General features: G+C 33.8%; 1 protein-coding gene across 5 annotated transcripts in view; it reads right to left on the bottom strand.

The window, feature by feature from the left end:
- The window catches only part of PDE3B (phosphodiesterase 3B), a 102300-nt gene that overhangs the window by 15965 nt on the left and 73006 nt on the right, over positions 1–13329 (bottom strand). For all 5 annotated transcript variants that reach the window (XM_035891017.1, XM_035891015.1, XM_035891016.1 and 2 more), the window contains 10 exons: positions 12425–12635; positions 11802–11875; positions 11196–11299; positions 10289–10423; positions 8039–8150; positions 7175–7288; positions 4284–4483; positions 2427–2630; positions 1861–2022; positions 158–407 (listed from right to left, as the gene is read on the bottom strand). In XM_035891017.1, coding sequence (XP_035746910.1) covers positions 158–407; positions 1861–2022; positions 2427–2630; positions 4284–4483; positions 7175–7288; positions 8039–8150; positions 10289–10423; positions 11196–11299; positions 11802–11875; positions 12425–12635 — 1566 coding nt within the window. The remainder of the gene's footprint in view (positions 1–157; positions 408–1860; positions 2023–2426; positions 2631–4283; positions 4484–7174; positions 7289–8038; positions 8151–10288; positions 10424–11195; positions 11300–11801; positions 11876–12424; positions 12636–13329) is intronic.

Below are 13329 nucleotides of genomic sequence, written 5' to 3'. Positions count from 1 at the left end.
CACGTCTCCTGGTATTAACAAGAATTTTATTAAAAGAGTAAAGTTTATGAAGCAGCATAATCACAAAATCTACAATATTTGTACTGTACAATTTCAACCATCATTGCTATGTCTGAATCTATTAACCATATGTGCCAACGGAAATACAGACACTTACTTAAAATAAGATCATCTTCCATTTCTTCATCATCACTCTCTAACTGCGCTCCATCATCATCTTCAGTACTTTCTGCATCCTCCTCCTCTTCATCAACCCACTGCCCTGGAAGCAACCCAGCTGCATTATAGGAATTACAAAGGGGGCCAACTATGTGAGTGATGAATGATTCTTGCAGTTTTGCAAGTTGTGGAGAAGAACGATCCATGAAGGGGCTTATAGGTAATCCAAGACTTGCTTCTTCATCACCCTGAAAAAGAAATGAAAAAAATTAACTTCTCACAAAATTAACTTCAAATTTTTATTTTAAAGATTACTTTTAAGGAGCCAAGCAAACATCACATGGATTGTATCTTTCTAGATAGAGGCAATAATAGTATAGCCTAAGTGAATGAAAATGTAATTAGGCCAATTTAAGAATAAAGGCACATTATGGCTCAGACTTGCATAGCCCATAATCCTCCCTTCAGCTTGCTGTGAGGTACCCTTGTACATGGATGGAGACCTAGTTCTACTGGAGCTGCTATTCCTCTGCTTCAGGGTGGGCAGAGATTTGGCTTCAGTTGCTGAGCTGATGAACAGAGAAAATGGGAAAGTAAACATGCTCTAGGTGAACCTGCTTTAGCAGGAGGGTTGGACTAGATGATCTCCCAAGGTCCCTTCCAACCCTTGCCATTCTGTGATTCTGTGATCTAGAGTAAGGCATTCTGGTAAATGGCTTCCCCCAAAAGTAATAGAAGAATGAAATGAACTATAACATCCATAATAAAGTGGTTTAGTTTTGGATTTTTCAGCATTTCATAAATTGGAGAAGAAAAAATTGAACAGTTCTCATACAGAACTCTGAGTTATAATCACTTATCTCGGCACTTCTGTGGACCTGATAGTTTTACGAAAAAGTTCTTACTAATGGAGCAGCTTGGAATACTAAGGTCTTACAGAAAGTGTAAGCACTTCAGATTATTATTGCTATTGCTTATATCTCCCAAGCGATTTTGTTGTTCACTTTTAACTTCCTAGTTTGAAAAATATTTTTCAATCCTTGGTTGTTGCCTCATAAATTGTTAACTCCTCAGAAAGTTGACTACAGAAAAATAACAGAGTAGAACTATAGAATGTATTTTGGGGACTTACAGAAGTTGTAAATGTAAAAATAGGCAACAAATTTTCAGACTTTTTTTCAGTTAATCTTGATAGAATTATTTATCAAAGTTCCACTGTAAAAATCTTATTTACATTTTAATACTGTTAGTTACTAATGTGCATTTTTAATATTTAATTTTTGAAGTTTTGAAATATCTTGTCTTTGCACTAAGAATTAGCTGAACATACATTTCCATTCTTGTGGATTCTATACATATTCTTTGACCTGGAAACATACCAGTGAACTTAACTTCCCAAAGTGCATCAGCATCATCCTAAGAAAAAAAACCAAAAGAAAATAAACTCATATCTGAAAAATGGGCAACATTGGCAAGGACCTTGTTTTCAAGCTTCTAACACAACTGATAGGACGTAAAAGATTATGTTAGTATGCTACCTACAAAAATAAATTTTCAGTATTCAGAAAGAGAAGATGGAAATACCTTACCTGAAGATTTAACACAAGGAATAATGTTTAATTTAGTTATATATTTGGTAATGCAAAGAATTGATCATCTGCCTGTTACTAAAAAAGAGTAAATTAAGCTTTCCATACCCACCTGTTCATAAAATTCATTAACAATGCCTTCTGTCCATTTCAGATGCAGCTCTCTAACTTTTGCTGGGCCATTAATATCTGCCAGTTTGATGCATATTTGACAGGCCAGTAGGCGATCATTTTCATTGCTCCATTCTATACCATGACTGTTGATATCATTGACCTGGGTTGAGCACATATATTTTTAAAAGTTAAGTTAAAACTATTCATCAATGGTTTTTTTTCAAGCTTTGCACAACAGACAGGTGTATTAATTTTCTATATACTCTTTTATCTTATATAGTAAAAAGAAGTCATTTACTATCTCTCAGAAGGTGGAAACGTGAGACATGATCGAGGTCTCCTGTGGGTCCCTATGTCACATCTGCTAGGCTTATTAGGCAATCTACAAAATGATCTACAGTTGGTTTGTACAAAGGAAATAATCTATTTTCATTTTTTTAGTAACTTAAATTTAATTAATATAAAACTTTAAATGCAAGTTATTAATACTAACAACTACTGAGTAGCAACACTAGCATCAGGATATCATGACTAGCTCAGTGCAGATACTAAAATGTAACAAACCTTGGCATTAAATTCTGCAAGGAAATCAAAATGCTTCTTGAGATCTGTGGCAAGGATTGCTTCAATCACTAAGAAACGAAAACGCTTGAATTCTACATGATCAAGATTTGATAAAAAGTTGTATTCTGGTCTTGATAAGAAAAGATTCCAGGCAGCAGCAGCATGGTGATTTTCTAAGACTGATCTGTCATTGTAGAGAACAGCCTACCAAAAAAGAAAGAAAAAAAAAAAAAAGAGAGCGAATCAAAAATGACAGGGTAAAGATTTAAAACTATAATTAAATATTCTGCAGCTTAAGGGCTAGTCAGAAACAAGTCTTAATTTAAAAAAAAAAAAGAAAACAAGTGTTGGAAATTATGTTTTGCCTTCTGGTTTTGTGGGTTAAAGTGAAACAACAATGGCAGATGAGAAGAAGGAACCTCAAACAATTAACAAAGTTTTTTCTTTCCTTAAAAGTCCATAACAATGTCTTAGTGACATCTACATTCACATTGTAGACACACATACACAAACCACTTAAAATATAGACTTTGCACTCTTGGCAGTATGCGTGGAGCACACACACTGACATAAAAAAAAACCAAACAAAAACAAACAAAAAAACCCCCACCAAACCCCAGATCTAAGTATATTCTTTTAATTCCTCTTAATTGCAGTACTGTTTAAAAAAAACCAAAAAAAACAAACCCCAAAAAGAACTCCAAAGCATATATGTACTGTGGTTAATGCAAAATGGTGTGGAGTATCACTAATTTTCAATGTGCTACGCTTAATGCTGATGATGAATGCATTTTAACTGCAACTGAATTAACTAAAATATTAAAACAGTAATAGATTTTACTCACAACTCCCATGTTTATATAAAACACCCTAGAAAATAATTAACTGAACATAGATTAAATAGGACCTAAAAATTCTTTCAAAAACTGCAAAAAGAATCTATGTTTTGAGGAAAGGAAGAGATCATTAACAAAATGAATGTGTATACTTTTGAAAATCAGAGATGAATGTCTGCGTTGTTTTTATTCTTCCTTGTATACTCTTTTCAGGAGAAATACATAACTGCCTACCTCCTAACTTTTTTTGTAATAAGAAATTGTTGAAAACTGACTGGGAAGTTCACTTTTAAAGTCTCCATCTCCTGACAAGTTGTATTGGTTTCTGATTTACTATTATTATTGTTGTTGTTATTATTAAGTTTTTTGTATCTAACTTATTAAGAGAGATCCAAATGGCCATCATAAAGATTCTTCCCCAGATAATATTCCACTCTTTATATAAAAATATTACACCATGCAGTTTAGGCATCTTTTCTTCAGTGTTTTTCCTTCCAATTCTTCCCTGCACCACCTTTCCCCCCCCAACCCCACCCCATCTGCTATTTTGTTTAGCTTTACTCTCCTTCACCTCCTTTGTCTTAGCCTTTTAGACCCTGAAAAGCATAGAATCTCCTCTCTCTCTCCTCTCTGTTCTAACAGGAAGTTCAATATGGGAGATAAAAGCAAAGGATGCCTCGATGATTTCTTCTTATTTTACTCATCCCCCCTTAAAGTTAATGGCTATTTACCATAAAGGACTAATTGGAAATACAGAGATTATGCAATGCAGTTAAGTGGACTATTAAGAGGAATTTGTGTTTTTATGGAAAATGCAGACACCACTATGATTCCAGAGGACTCCCAAAATGTAAGATATCCATGAATTAGCTGCTTAGACAGTTCTAGGGCCAGCTCTCTATGAAATAATCTTTAACTTTAATCTTTAACAAAGGCCACAGTAGGGATATAGAAGAGAAAAACTTTCATTATTCTGGTTTCAGATACAGACAAATAATTGTCTGGTTAAAGAATTTCTTACCTGAGGTGCATTTGTAGCCACTAGAAAAGCATTTGTACGACCAGGATGATCATAATCATGCATGGCAGCTGCTACATATAGAGCCATCAATTCCAAAGGAGGAATGTTTGATGCCAGACAACCATTGCTGTCATCAGCAATAGAACAACTTTTTGAAGAAATATAGCTGACTTGAACAGGGGCAATACCACTGGCTTCATCTAAGAAAATTGAAAATACAAAAATAAAGTACTTTTTAGAACATTATTTCATTCATATTTTTAATACATTTTAAATGACTTGGCCAGGTACTATTGTGAACATAATCTTAACATAGTTATCCTTATAATTGTGGAGCTGAATAATTGGCAAAGAAACACTTATACTTTAAAAAAAAAAAGCCATACTGCAATCCTGAAGAAAAGTTGAAAAGCCAGTAAGTTGTAAAGTTGTCAGGGCCACGCGGGTTGTCCAAAAGAGTAGATGCAGTCTTACAAATACATAGAAAGCTTCAGCTGTTTCACAACATTACACAAGGAGGGCAACATCCTACAGGACACTGTGGAGCCTGTAAGAAGTGTCCCAAAACTGGAAAGCAGAATGCTCCTGTTCTAAAACGAGTTCTTTACCTAGTACTACACACAGATACACTTCAGGATTGTTTTTTTCAGACAAGATTTCCCATTAGAATGCTGAGGCATAACTATCGTTCACACAAATAAAGGAGGCTTTCAGAAGAGCTTTGCACAGTCATAATCAGGAAAAAAGAATATTTTTAATTCACCACAGTTAGAGCTCACTCTTGCCATGCAATTTTAGAAAAAGAAACATAGGCTTTACACTTCTGGCAATATGTGTGAGGCAAATATCCATGCTTACTGCCCTCATTGGAAGAGGAGAGGAAGGAAGAAAAGATTTGCCTTGGTCCTTGGGACTGTGTGGTGACTTAGAAGACATAAAACAGAGGAAGTCACTCTCTGCAGCTACAGTTCACTCCTGCTGCAGAAGGCTGATTCAGAGGAATGTTTCAGCAAGTACAGAAGGCAATCTAGTGGAACAAAGAACACTGGCCATGTGGTCTATCTCTCTTAATTGCTGTAGAGTTGTCATTTAGATTAGAAAGCAACCATAACAATCTAAGCTTTTAATTATTAAAATGTACTTGTAGGTACTTGTTCCATGGGAGGGAATGAGGAGAAGGGGAAAAACAAGCAAAACCGTACACCTCAGAGTCCAAACTACAGATCTTGGAAAATCCACATGGATTTTCCTCCTGCTGGTTACCTCCTGCTGTTATGCAGACCTGGAATTTCATTCCCTTCTTAAAATGACAGCACTAACAGAGCATTCTACAGTTTCTCTCCCACCTCAGTAAGGCCAAGGAAGGCTCAATCAGCATCACCCTTAGTATTTCTATAATGTGTCCATTTCTTGAACTTGCAGACCTATAGAAAAAGCTCAGGGGACAGTGGAAACTACTGCAAAAGGAACTAAACCTATTAAGTTAGAAATATTTGCATGAAAAAGAGTTTCACAGTTTTATTCTCTTTCCCCTGGACAAAGTCACTACTTAAAAAAACCAAACCAAAACAGTATTACTTATTTTGTCACTGCATAATAAAAAGGCGCTCTTTTGCCTTAGTAGTATAAATGAGAATTAAAAATCCTAGTAACTTTTATACCGGAAGAGTTCCAAAGCAATAATACTATAATTTCTTATTTTAATTTTACTTTTTTGTAAAGGAAAACAAAAGTATTTTTATGATTTTTCTTTCCTCCAGTCAAGTCTCCAGTCTCAAACCTTTTAACACTTAAGAGAAGGAAAATGCAATAACGTGCAATCAGTGGATATGGATAAACTTGGAAAAAAGAGAAAGGCAACAGTAGAAGAGCTAATTAGTCAGAAAGAAATAACATACACTGTATGATGTTCTGTACAGTTCACAAATGACTTCTTACAATTACAGCCCTTTAAAAGCCACGACTTGCACCTTATCTTTTTCTACTGCACATATAAAACAGAGTTCTTAGAGTGCTTGATTTCCCCGTTTTATTTTTCTTAAATACATACATTTTAGTATAGAAGTGTATATTTAGAATAATCATATTTTACTTACAGTATGCATTTTAGTAAAAATTACAAATCTAAATTTAAACTTAGACACAGACAACACAAAAGAAAGCTTTGTTAGAGTCATAGAATCATAGAATGTTTTAGGTTGGAAGGGACCCCTAGAGGTCATCTAGTCCAACCCCCCTGCAGTGAGCAGGGACACTGCTAACTAGATCAGGTTGCTCAGAGCCCCGTCCAACCTGGTTAGACTAACATCATCCAAAATTTGAATCTGAAGTCTTTATTTCTCTTTCAGGGATACTCTTATGCAGTTACTGTTATGGTAGTCACGTCAATGCCTGAATGTCTGCATGTTATATCTAATACAGAATTCCGAAATACTCATTTTTACACTAAAACCATTAAGGAGAATTTCAATTAAGTTAAATACTTCGACTTTGGTATTTTTTCTTTGTTCTATTTAATTTCCCAATACAGTTAAAAAATATTAGTCTAATGTATTTCAAATGCTAAAAATACGCTGACTGTAGCAGTATGCAGAGGTTTCATTCGGTATAGAAAATTTATTAAGTGAACCTGTATTCTTGGCTAACAAACTAACCACTACTCATCTAATAATCTTTCTAAAAATCTACTGCATGATATTTCTGAATGGCGTATACTAACATTGTGATATTTCTACTACCTTATATTAAGAATTTATATTAAAATACAAAAAAATATTTGAGTGATAAGAATAATTAGATATTTTCTTCCAGAGTAACTTGTTCTACCTATTGTAGTCTCATTAAAACACTCTTACAGCAAATGAAAAAAAATAACCTATGTGAATACATACCCATATCACTTTCCATTATATGCTCATTATGAATTTGCTGAAATCCAGGAATGGGCCGTGTTGTCAGATACCATACTGCATGAAGAACATCTGTGGCATGTATACGATTGTGATCTGAAAATTACCAAAATATAACAAAAAACATTATCTGAAATATAACTAAAAGGAGCAAAAAGAAATGTAATGTACCAAATTTACTATAAGGGAGATTTTGATTAAATATAAAGGAAAAGTTGAATTTAAATTGTTAGTAGAGGCTATATCACTTAACGTTTTTAAAAAACAAGTTAGATAAACATCAAACATCCTCTAAGCATACTTCATCCTAACTGAGAGTCAGGAGGGGATTAAGTAGCCTTTTAAATCAGTGATGGTAAGCCACTAGCATTGCTTCCAATCTGACACCTACAAGCACCAGGGTTGGTGCAAACATCTGTGACATGGGGTGGTGTGTGTATATGTGTGTGTTTTGTTTTCCAATAAATTTGGCTGTCCTAAACAGCAAGATGAATAATTACTGTCAACATTCTGTATTTTCTTATTATTCTATTACAGGCCTAAACCAAATTTCGGTTACATCAACAAATACGCTCCCATTGACTTCAATATGCTTGATTCAACTAGTCATTCAATTTCTTTAAAATTATATTCAACCTACATATTAACAAATTCAGTTTTGGAGTTCACCATTTTTTTTGCTGCAATTCATTAAATTAGTTCTAAATTCTAACAAATGTGTTATTTAAAAACATACTAAGTTCAGATATTGTCTACCTCTGTAGTAAACATTAAACTAATACACAAACTAAAGGAGATAGATACACTAATATAAAAGAAAAACATTTGTAATTGGATAGTACTTACAGGGAATGTCTCGGTAGCCATTTTCTAGTGCACAGAAGTAATTAATGAATTCTTGAGTTGGGATTTTGAAAATTTCAAACAAACCAGTGTCTTGAAACAAGGTATAAGTTACCTAAATACATATTAAAATTAATATTAGTCTGAAAAATATATCTAAGCATATTCTGCTTTTTCAACTTTAAAAATATTCCTGTTTATAAAATTTTGCTTGCTGATTGAGATAAAAATTATCGAAATTCCCTTAAAGATTATCTGAAAGCTACTGTCATAGAAATAGGTTTATTTTTTTAGCACAAAAATGTGGAATTTTATCATCCTCTCAAATACAGCATAATAAAAGCTTTTATTTCTTTACTCATAAATTCTGTGCACAACTGATTATTTTTAATAATATTTTCCAAAATTTTCATAATGTTAAAGAACTCATGTTTTATTCCATTATTGACCTAAAAAGAAGAAATCTGTATTCTTACTTATTATTCAGAAATTCAAATTACTTAACTATAGTAGTGGAGCCATTAATATAAAAAAGATATCAACATTGTATTTCTTTTTGAGACTTCGGCAAATGTATCCTATTTCTTTTATTCGTTATGACTTATTTTGGGTATTCTTAACAAAGCTAGCTGGTAAATGAAAAAATACTTCAAAAATATACTCAGAACACCCACACATGTATATACTGTGCAAATATATTATTATAGTAGAACTTAGTGACTACAAAGACCTAATTCCCCTGCCCCAAGACTGCAAATATTAAGAAAGCGTTTCAAAACAAGTCACTGCTACTCCTTTTGTCACTTCTTTCCCAGACACTTGAGAGAAAGAGTAAGTCCTGAAGTGTGGGAGGTGCTCAAAGGAACATGAGAGTAAAATTAAGGGACATCCCTCCTTCCACCCGTCCCAACCAGTCCCCTTACACATACCCAATCTGAGAACTTTACAACTGATGATGGTAAATTACACTATTTAATTGGCTCTTAAATAAGATATTTATCAGGCGCTTAGAGCACAACAGGCAAAAGGACTGGGGCGGGAGGAGGAGGACACGTAGTACACGTACATATAGTATCAGGAAGAACTGATACAGAAATTCTGGTAAAGTAGAAACCTGCACACTGATGTCCTTACAGGTTTGAACCATGCCCTAGATTGCACACAAATGAAATGCGAGCTAACGTGGATCACAGAGTACTAGCATACTACAGTAAAAACACCACTCAAAAGTGGATTGTGGCATTTTAGTCTGCACATAAACAGTTGTCACTAACAGGTGACAAAAGACCTGAAGACATTGATTAAACAAGACTAACTGAATATTTAAAACAATACCCAGAATAAAGTGTATTATGAAAGAAAAGACAGTGTCTAATGACAAAAATAAAATTATCCCCATTGTTTTTTCCTGTCTTCAGTATAGGTGCAGGCCTATGGTTCCAACTGCACTTTAGTGTTTCTAACCTGCTTCCTTCCCTCCAGATAATTGTTCCTAATGCTACCCTTAAACAAGAGTAACATGCATTCCACTCCAGGGTAGGCAACTAAGATACTGGCAATAAAAATATTATGTGGTCAGATGAGAAGCAAATCCAGCTCGTACTATAGCTCCATGATTGCTAAATCCAGTACAAAGAAAGAGACAGACACTTCCAGATGACAATGATGAATGGGAGAGGCTGGGGAAGAGCAAACAGGATCATACTTTTGCACCTGCCAGTAGATTGGCTTCAGCACAACATGAAACTGCACGAAAGAGCTTAGTAATAAGTCAGAAAGAGATAAAAGGGATACTACATGCAGAAAGCAGCATGGAAAAAAAATCCCATTGTTTGTAGGATCAAGAGGCAAAAGACTGCCTAAAAGATCACTTCTCTTCCCCCACAGGTGTAGCTCTGGCAGAAATATTTTACTGAAATAAAGAAAAAAGAAATGGTTGACAAACAAGGTAGTAATTCTGAAAGCAGGAGACAATTTTTCATAGGAAATGGCATATTACTACAAAACCTAGTAAGTGTGAATCTAACCTATTTTTACATTGAGAATAAAATTCAAAAAAATTGGAGCAAGTTGCCTATAGATAAATCACTTTTTATGTTTTACAATGAGGTGGAGTACATGAGAAATGATATTTCTACTTTTCAAGTTAGCATTCATATATATGTTGACTGCAAAACTTCTTCATGGTTTAAATAAAATATATAAGCATGACAGCTTAACACACTCTCTGTCATATAATAAAAGACAACAAACCTGGCTAAGGATCCTTCCAGACTGGTCTCCCATTTCTTGTACAAGGTCAAAAATTTGGAAATTCCAATTGTTCATCTTCTCCATTAGCGAATCATGGTCTAAAAACATTGTTTCTAATGTAGGACTCTGCTCTACCTGTATGAGAGTAAGATACTTTATCATCTCTAAAATAACAATGAAAACTAATTTGTCATTTGTATTGGGGAAAAAAAGCCATGAAAACAGTAAATCATGATTGAACTTATTGAATGGTGCTGCAACTATGGCTACGAGAAAAGCATAAATCAATAGTACAAAGAACACAGGTAAGGATTTGACTTTTCATATTTTGGGGCAGGAAATTCCAGGGCTTTCTGAGATGGTGCTAAATTTTCATTCGTATTTCTTTTTAAACAAGATGAGTTAATAAAACAAAAATATTCATAGGCTAACAAAACATTTATTGAGTTTTAGGAGTTCTTTAACTGAATAAGCTTTAAAAAAATTGATGTATAAACTCAAAACGTTAGTAAAGCTTAAACCATTTGTCTCCCTGCACTTCCAATATACTTCACTGTAGGAACATTCATTTGTAAGTCTCACTGAAACTGCCACATCTTTCATAAACTTCCAAGAGAAAATACTGCCAATCAGTGTTTGAGCATACTATCAACATTAAATCCACACAAATTAATTTTGATCAACAAAAATTAATACAATCACCATCTTTCTTGCAATTTGCTAATGAATTTTATGCAAGCTGGAAATTCACAATTGTTAAACAAAAATTGATCTCCCACAATGCACCATTTCCCTTCAGAAATTACAATTCTTAGCAATGCAAAGACCTCTTTATAGCCTGTTAGAAATGATAAATACTGTATTGATAAAAGTTATTGCAAGGTTTTTTTTGCAATTACATGCTTACAAGCAGATTATTTTGTGTTTGATCAATTGTTTCCTTCCTTTCATCTTTCTTCTTCTCTGTATGGTTGAAAGATTCTTTTGAAACACTAGCACTTCCAATTTCACCTTAAAGAAAATACATACATAAATACTATATCAATAATTTGATTGTAAATTACTACCACCTAATAATTCTTGAACCGATCATACAGATTCTTCACAGACATATAAGTAATAGCTTGTTTCTAAACCATTTTTAAGAATTTAACAACAAAAAAGTTGTAAAGAAATTATATTAGACAAAACCTATTTGAAGATTGAGAAAAGCTAGAAGCATAACTTTTTACTTGCAAAAATTGGTTCAGTGATTAGTTCAGATGAGATGGCAGAGAACTTGTTTAATATATGGAGTACAGAACTATAAAGCCTATTATAAAATCCTCGGTCTGAAGAAGGCAATATTTTAGATTACCTTGATTATCCTAAGTCACAAGCTAGAATAGAATATATGCATATGAATTACTTAAAGTATAGGAAAAATGTCATGTAGAAATACAAAAAATTTAATTTAATTGACTTTAAATAAGAAGCAACTTGATATAAATATTTGTCTATTTTGAAATCCCACCTGATTTTCTGTCTTTATATTCTGCAAATTCTGGTTCTGCTGTTGGAACAGGCTTGGGTATCTGACGTCCACAGCTTACAGAATACATGAAAAATATTTACAACAGTCAGTAATTTTCTTCTCTTGCTACTGCTGTGTTGTACTGAAAAAATATCTGCAAATTACTTTTCTTAAAAAGGCAATTTTTTTAAGGTTCCTTCACCAAGTAACCTTAGTATTTTCTCCTAAATTTGGCACATCCAGATTTAGTCTGTATTTAGAAAATAATCAACCATCATCTCCCCTGGACTCACTTCCATGAATTAATAAAGTAGAGTTAATTATTTAGAAAGTATTCAGAAATACAGAATTCAATTCCCAGGTAGGAAGTCCTCCTTTTCTAAAAAACTGTAAAATACCGTTACTCTCCAACAACTGCTGCTTTCAAGGATAAGCCATTTGAAATCAATGGCATACATACAGCATTCTTTAGTGTGCCCTGGATAATGCAGTTACAGATTATTATGAGATCACATCCCTTTTTTCAATACTAGTGGAAGTATAGGTCTTCTTATTTTTTTTCATTTTTAGTGTATTTTTTTCAACGCATATGAAGTTACCAAAAATGTAAGAGTTTACAGTACCTGCTACACATATAACCTACAGGTGTTCTAGCTTGTTGCTGAATATCTGGAGAACTAAATGTGTATCCTGGAGGCTTATGTATATTAATGCTTGGTTTTGTAAGAAAATCAGCAGTATCAGGAAATTCTACAGGTGACCAGCTGCTGAAAGCCCCACTGGAGACAGATCCATGACTAGGTGAACCCACAGGACTCAGGCCAGGAGAAGCACCTTCCAAAACAAACATTACATGGGGTTTAGATTACAATAAAAACATTACTGGTTAGAAAGACTGAAATTAAATGACACGAACCTTTATAAATTTTTAAGAATGCGCATGTTTTCCAAACACGGTGTATGCTTCACACTGTTAAACACATATAAAGTAGCTAAAGATCTGTTCCAAGTTTTGAGATCTACAACTATGCAGCAGTGCAGGCTACACATCTAAATGGGCAAACTATGTCACATGTTGTAACATCCAGCTTCCAAAGGTTTGGTTTTGGTTTTAGCTTGGCCAAATTTAATCAGTAGCTAAAACTTTCCATATTCCTTTCTGATTCAGGACTGCTTTTTTAAACTTTCCAGAACAAAAATGATTGAAAAAAAATGAGTATTGCTAACTGACCTAGACAAAAACCTTCTACCTCATTGTTTTGCAATAGCGAAAAAATATTCTTGAGACATTTTTAAAAACAAAATGTTGTAATAGTATTTTTGAAGCAAGGGATTAAAGTGGGCAGATACTGGCCTTTTCTGACAGCGAAGTATCTTTTTTTTTATTGGCATGATAATCTATCTAAATTTGCCTAATAAGCAAGCCATTGGAAAAAAAAGATCTAAAGTTTGCTCATGGGTAATTAGAGGTAAAACAACGAAAACCAAACAACTCCATCTTCCTTAGGTCCATGAAATTCCCCATTCC

This window comes from Egretta garzetta, unplaced genomic scaffold, assembly GCF_000687185.1.
Source record: "Egretta garzetta isolate BGI_Z169 unplaced genomic scaffold, ASM68718v1 scaffold133, whole genome shotgun sequence".
NCBI classification, from domain to species: domain Eukaryota; kingdom Metazoa; phylum Chordata; class Aves; order Pelecaniformes; family Ardeidae; genus Egretta; species Egretta garzetta.
Note: the sequence above shows the minus strand (reverse complement) of the source record. Positions and strands in the feature narration are given on the sequence as shown.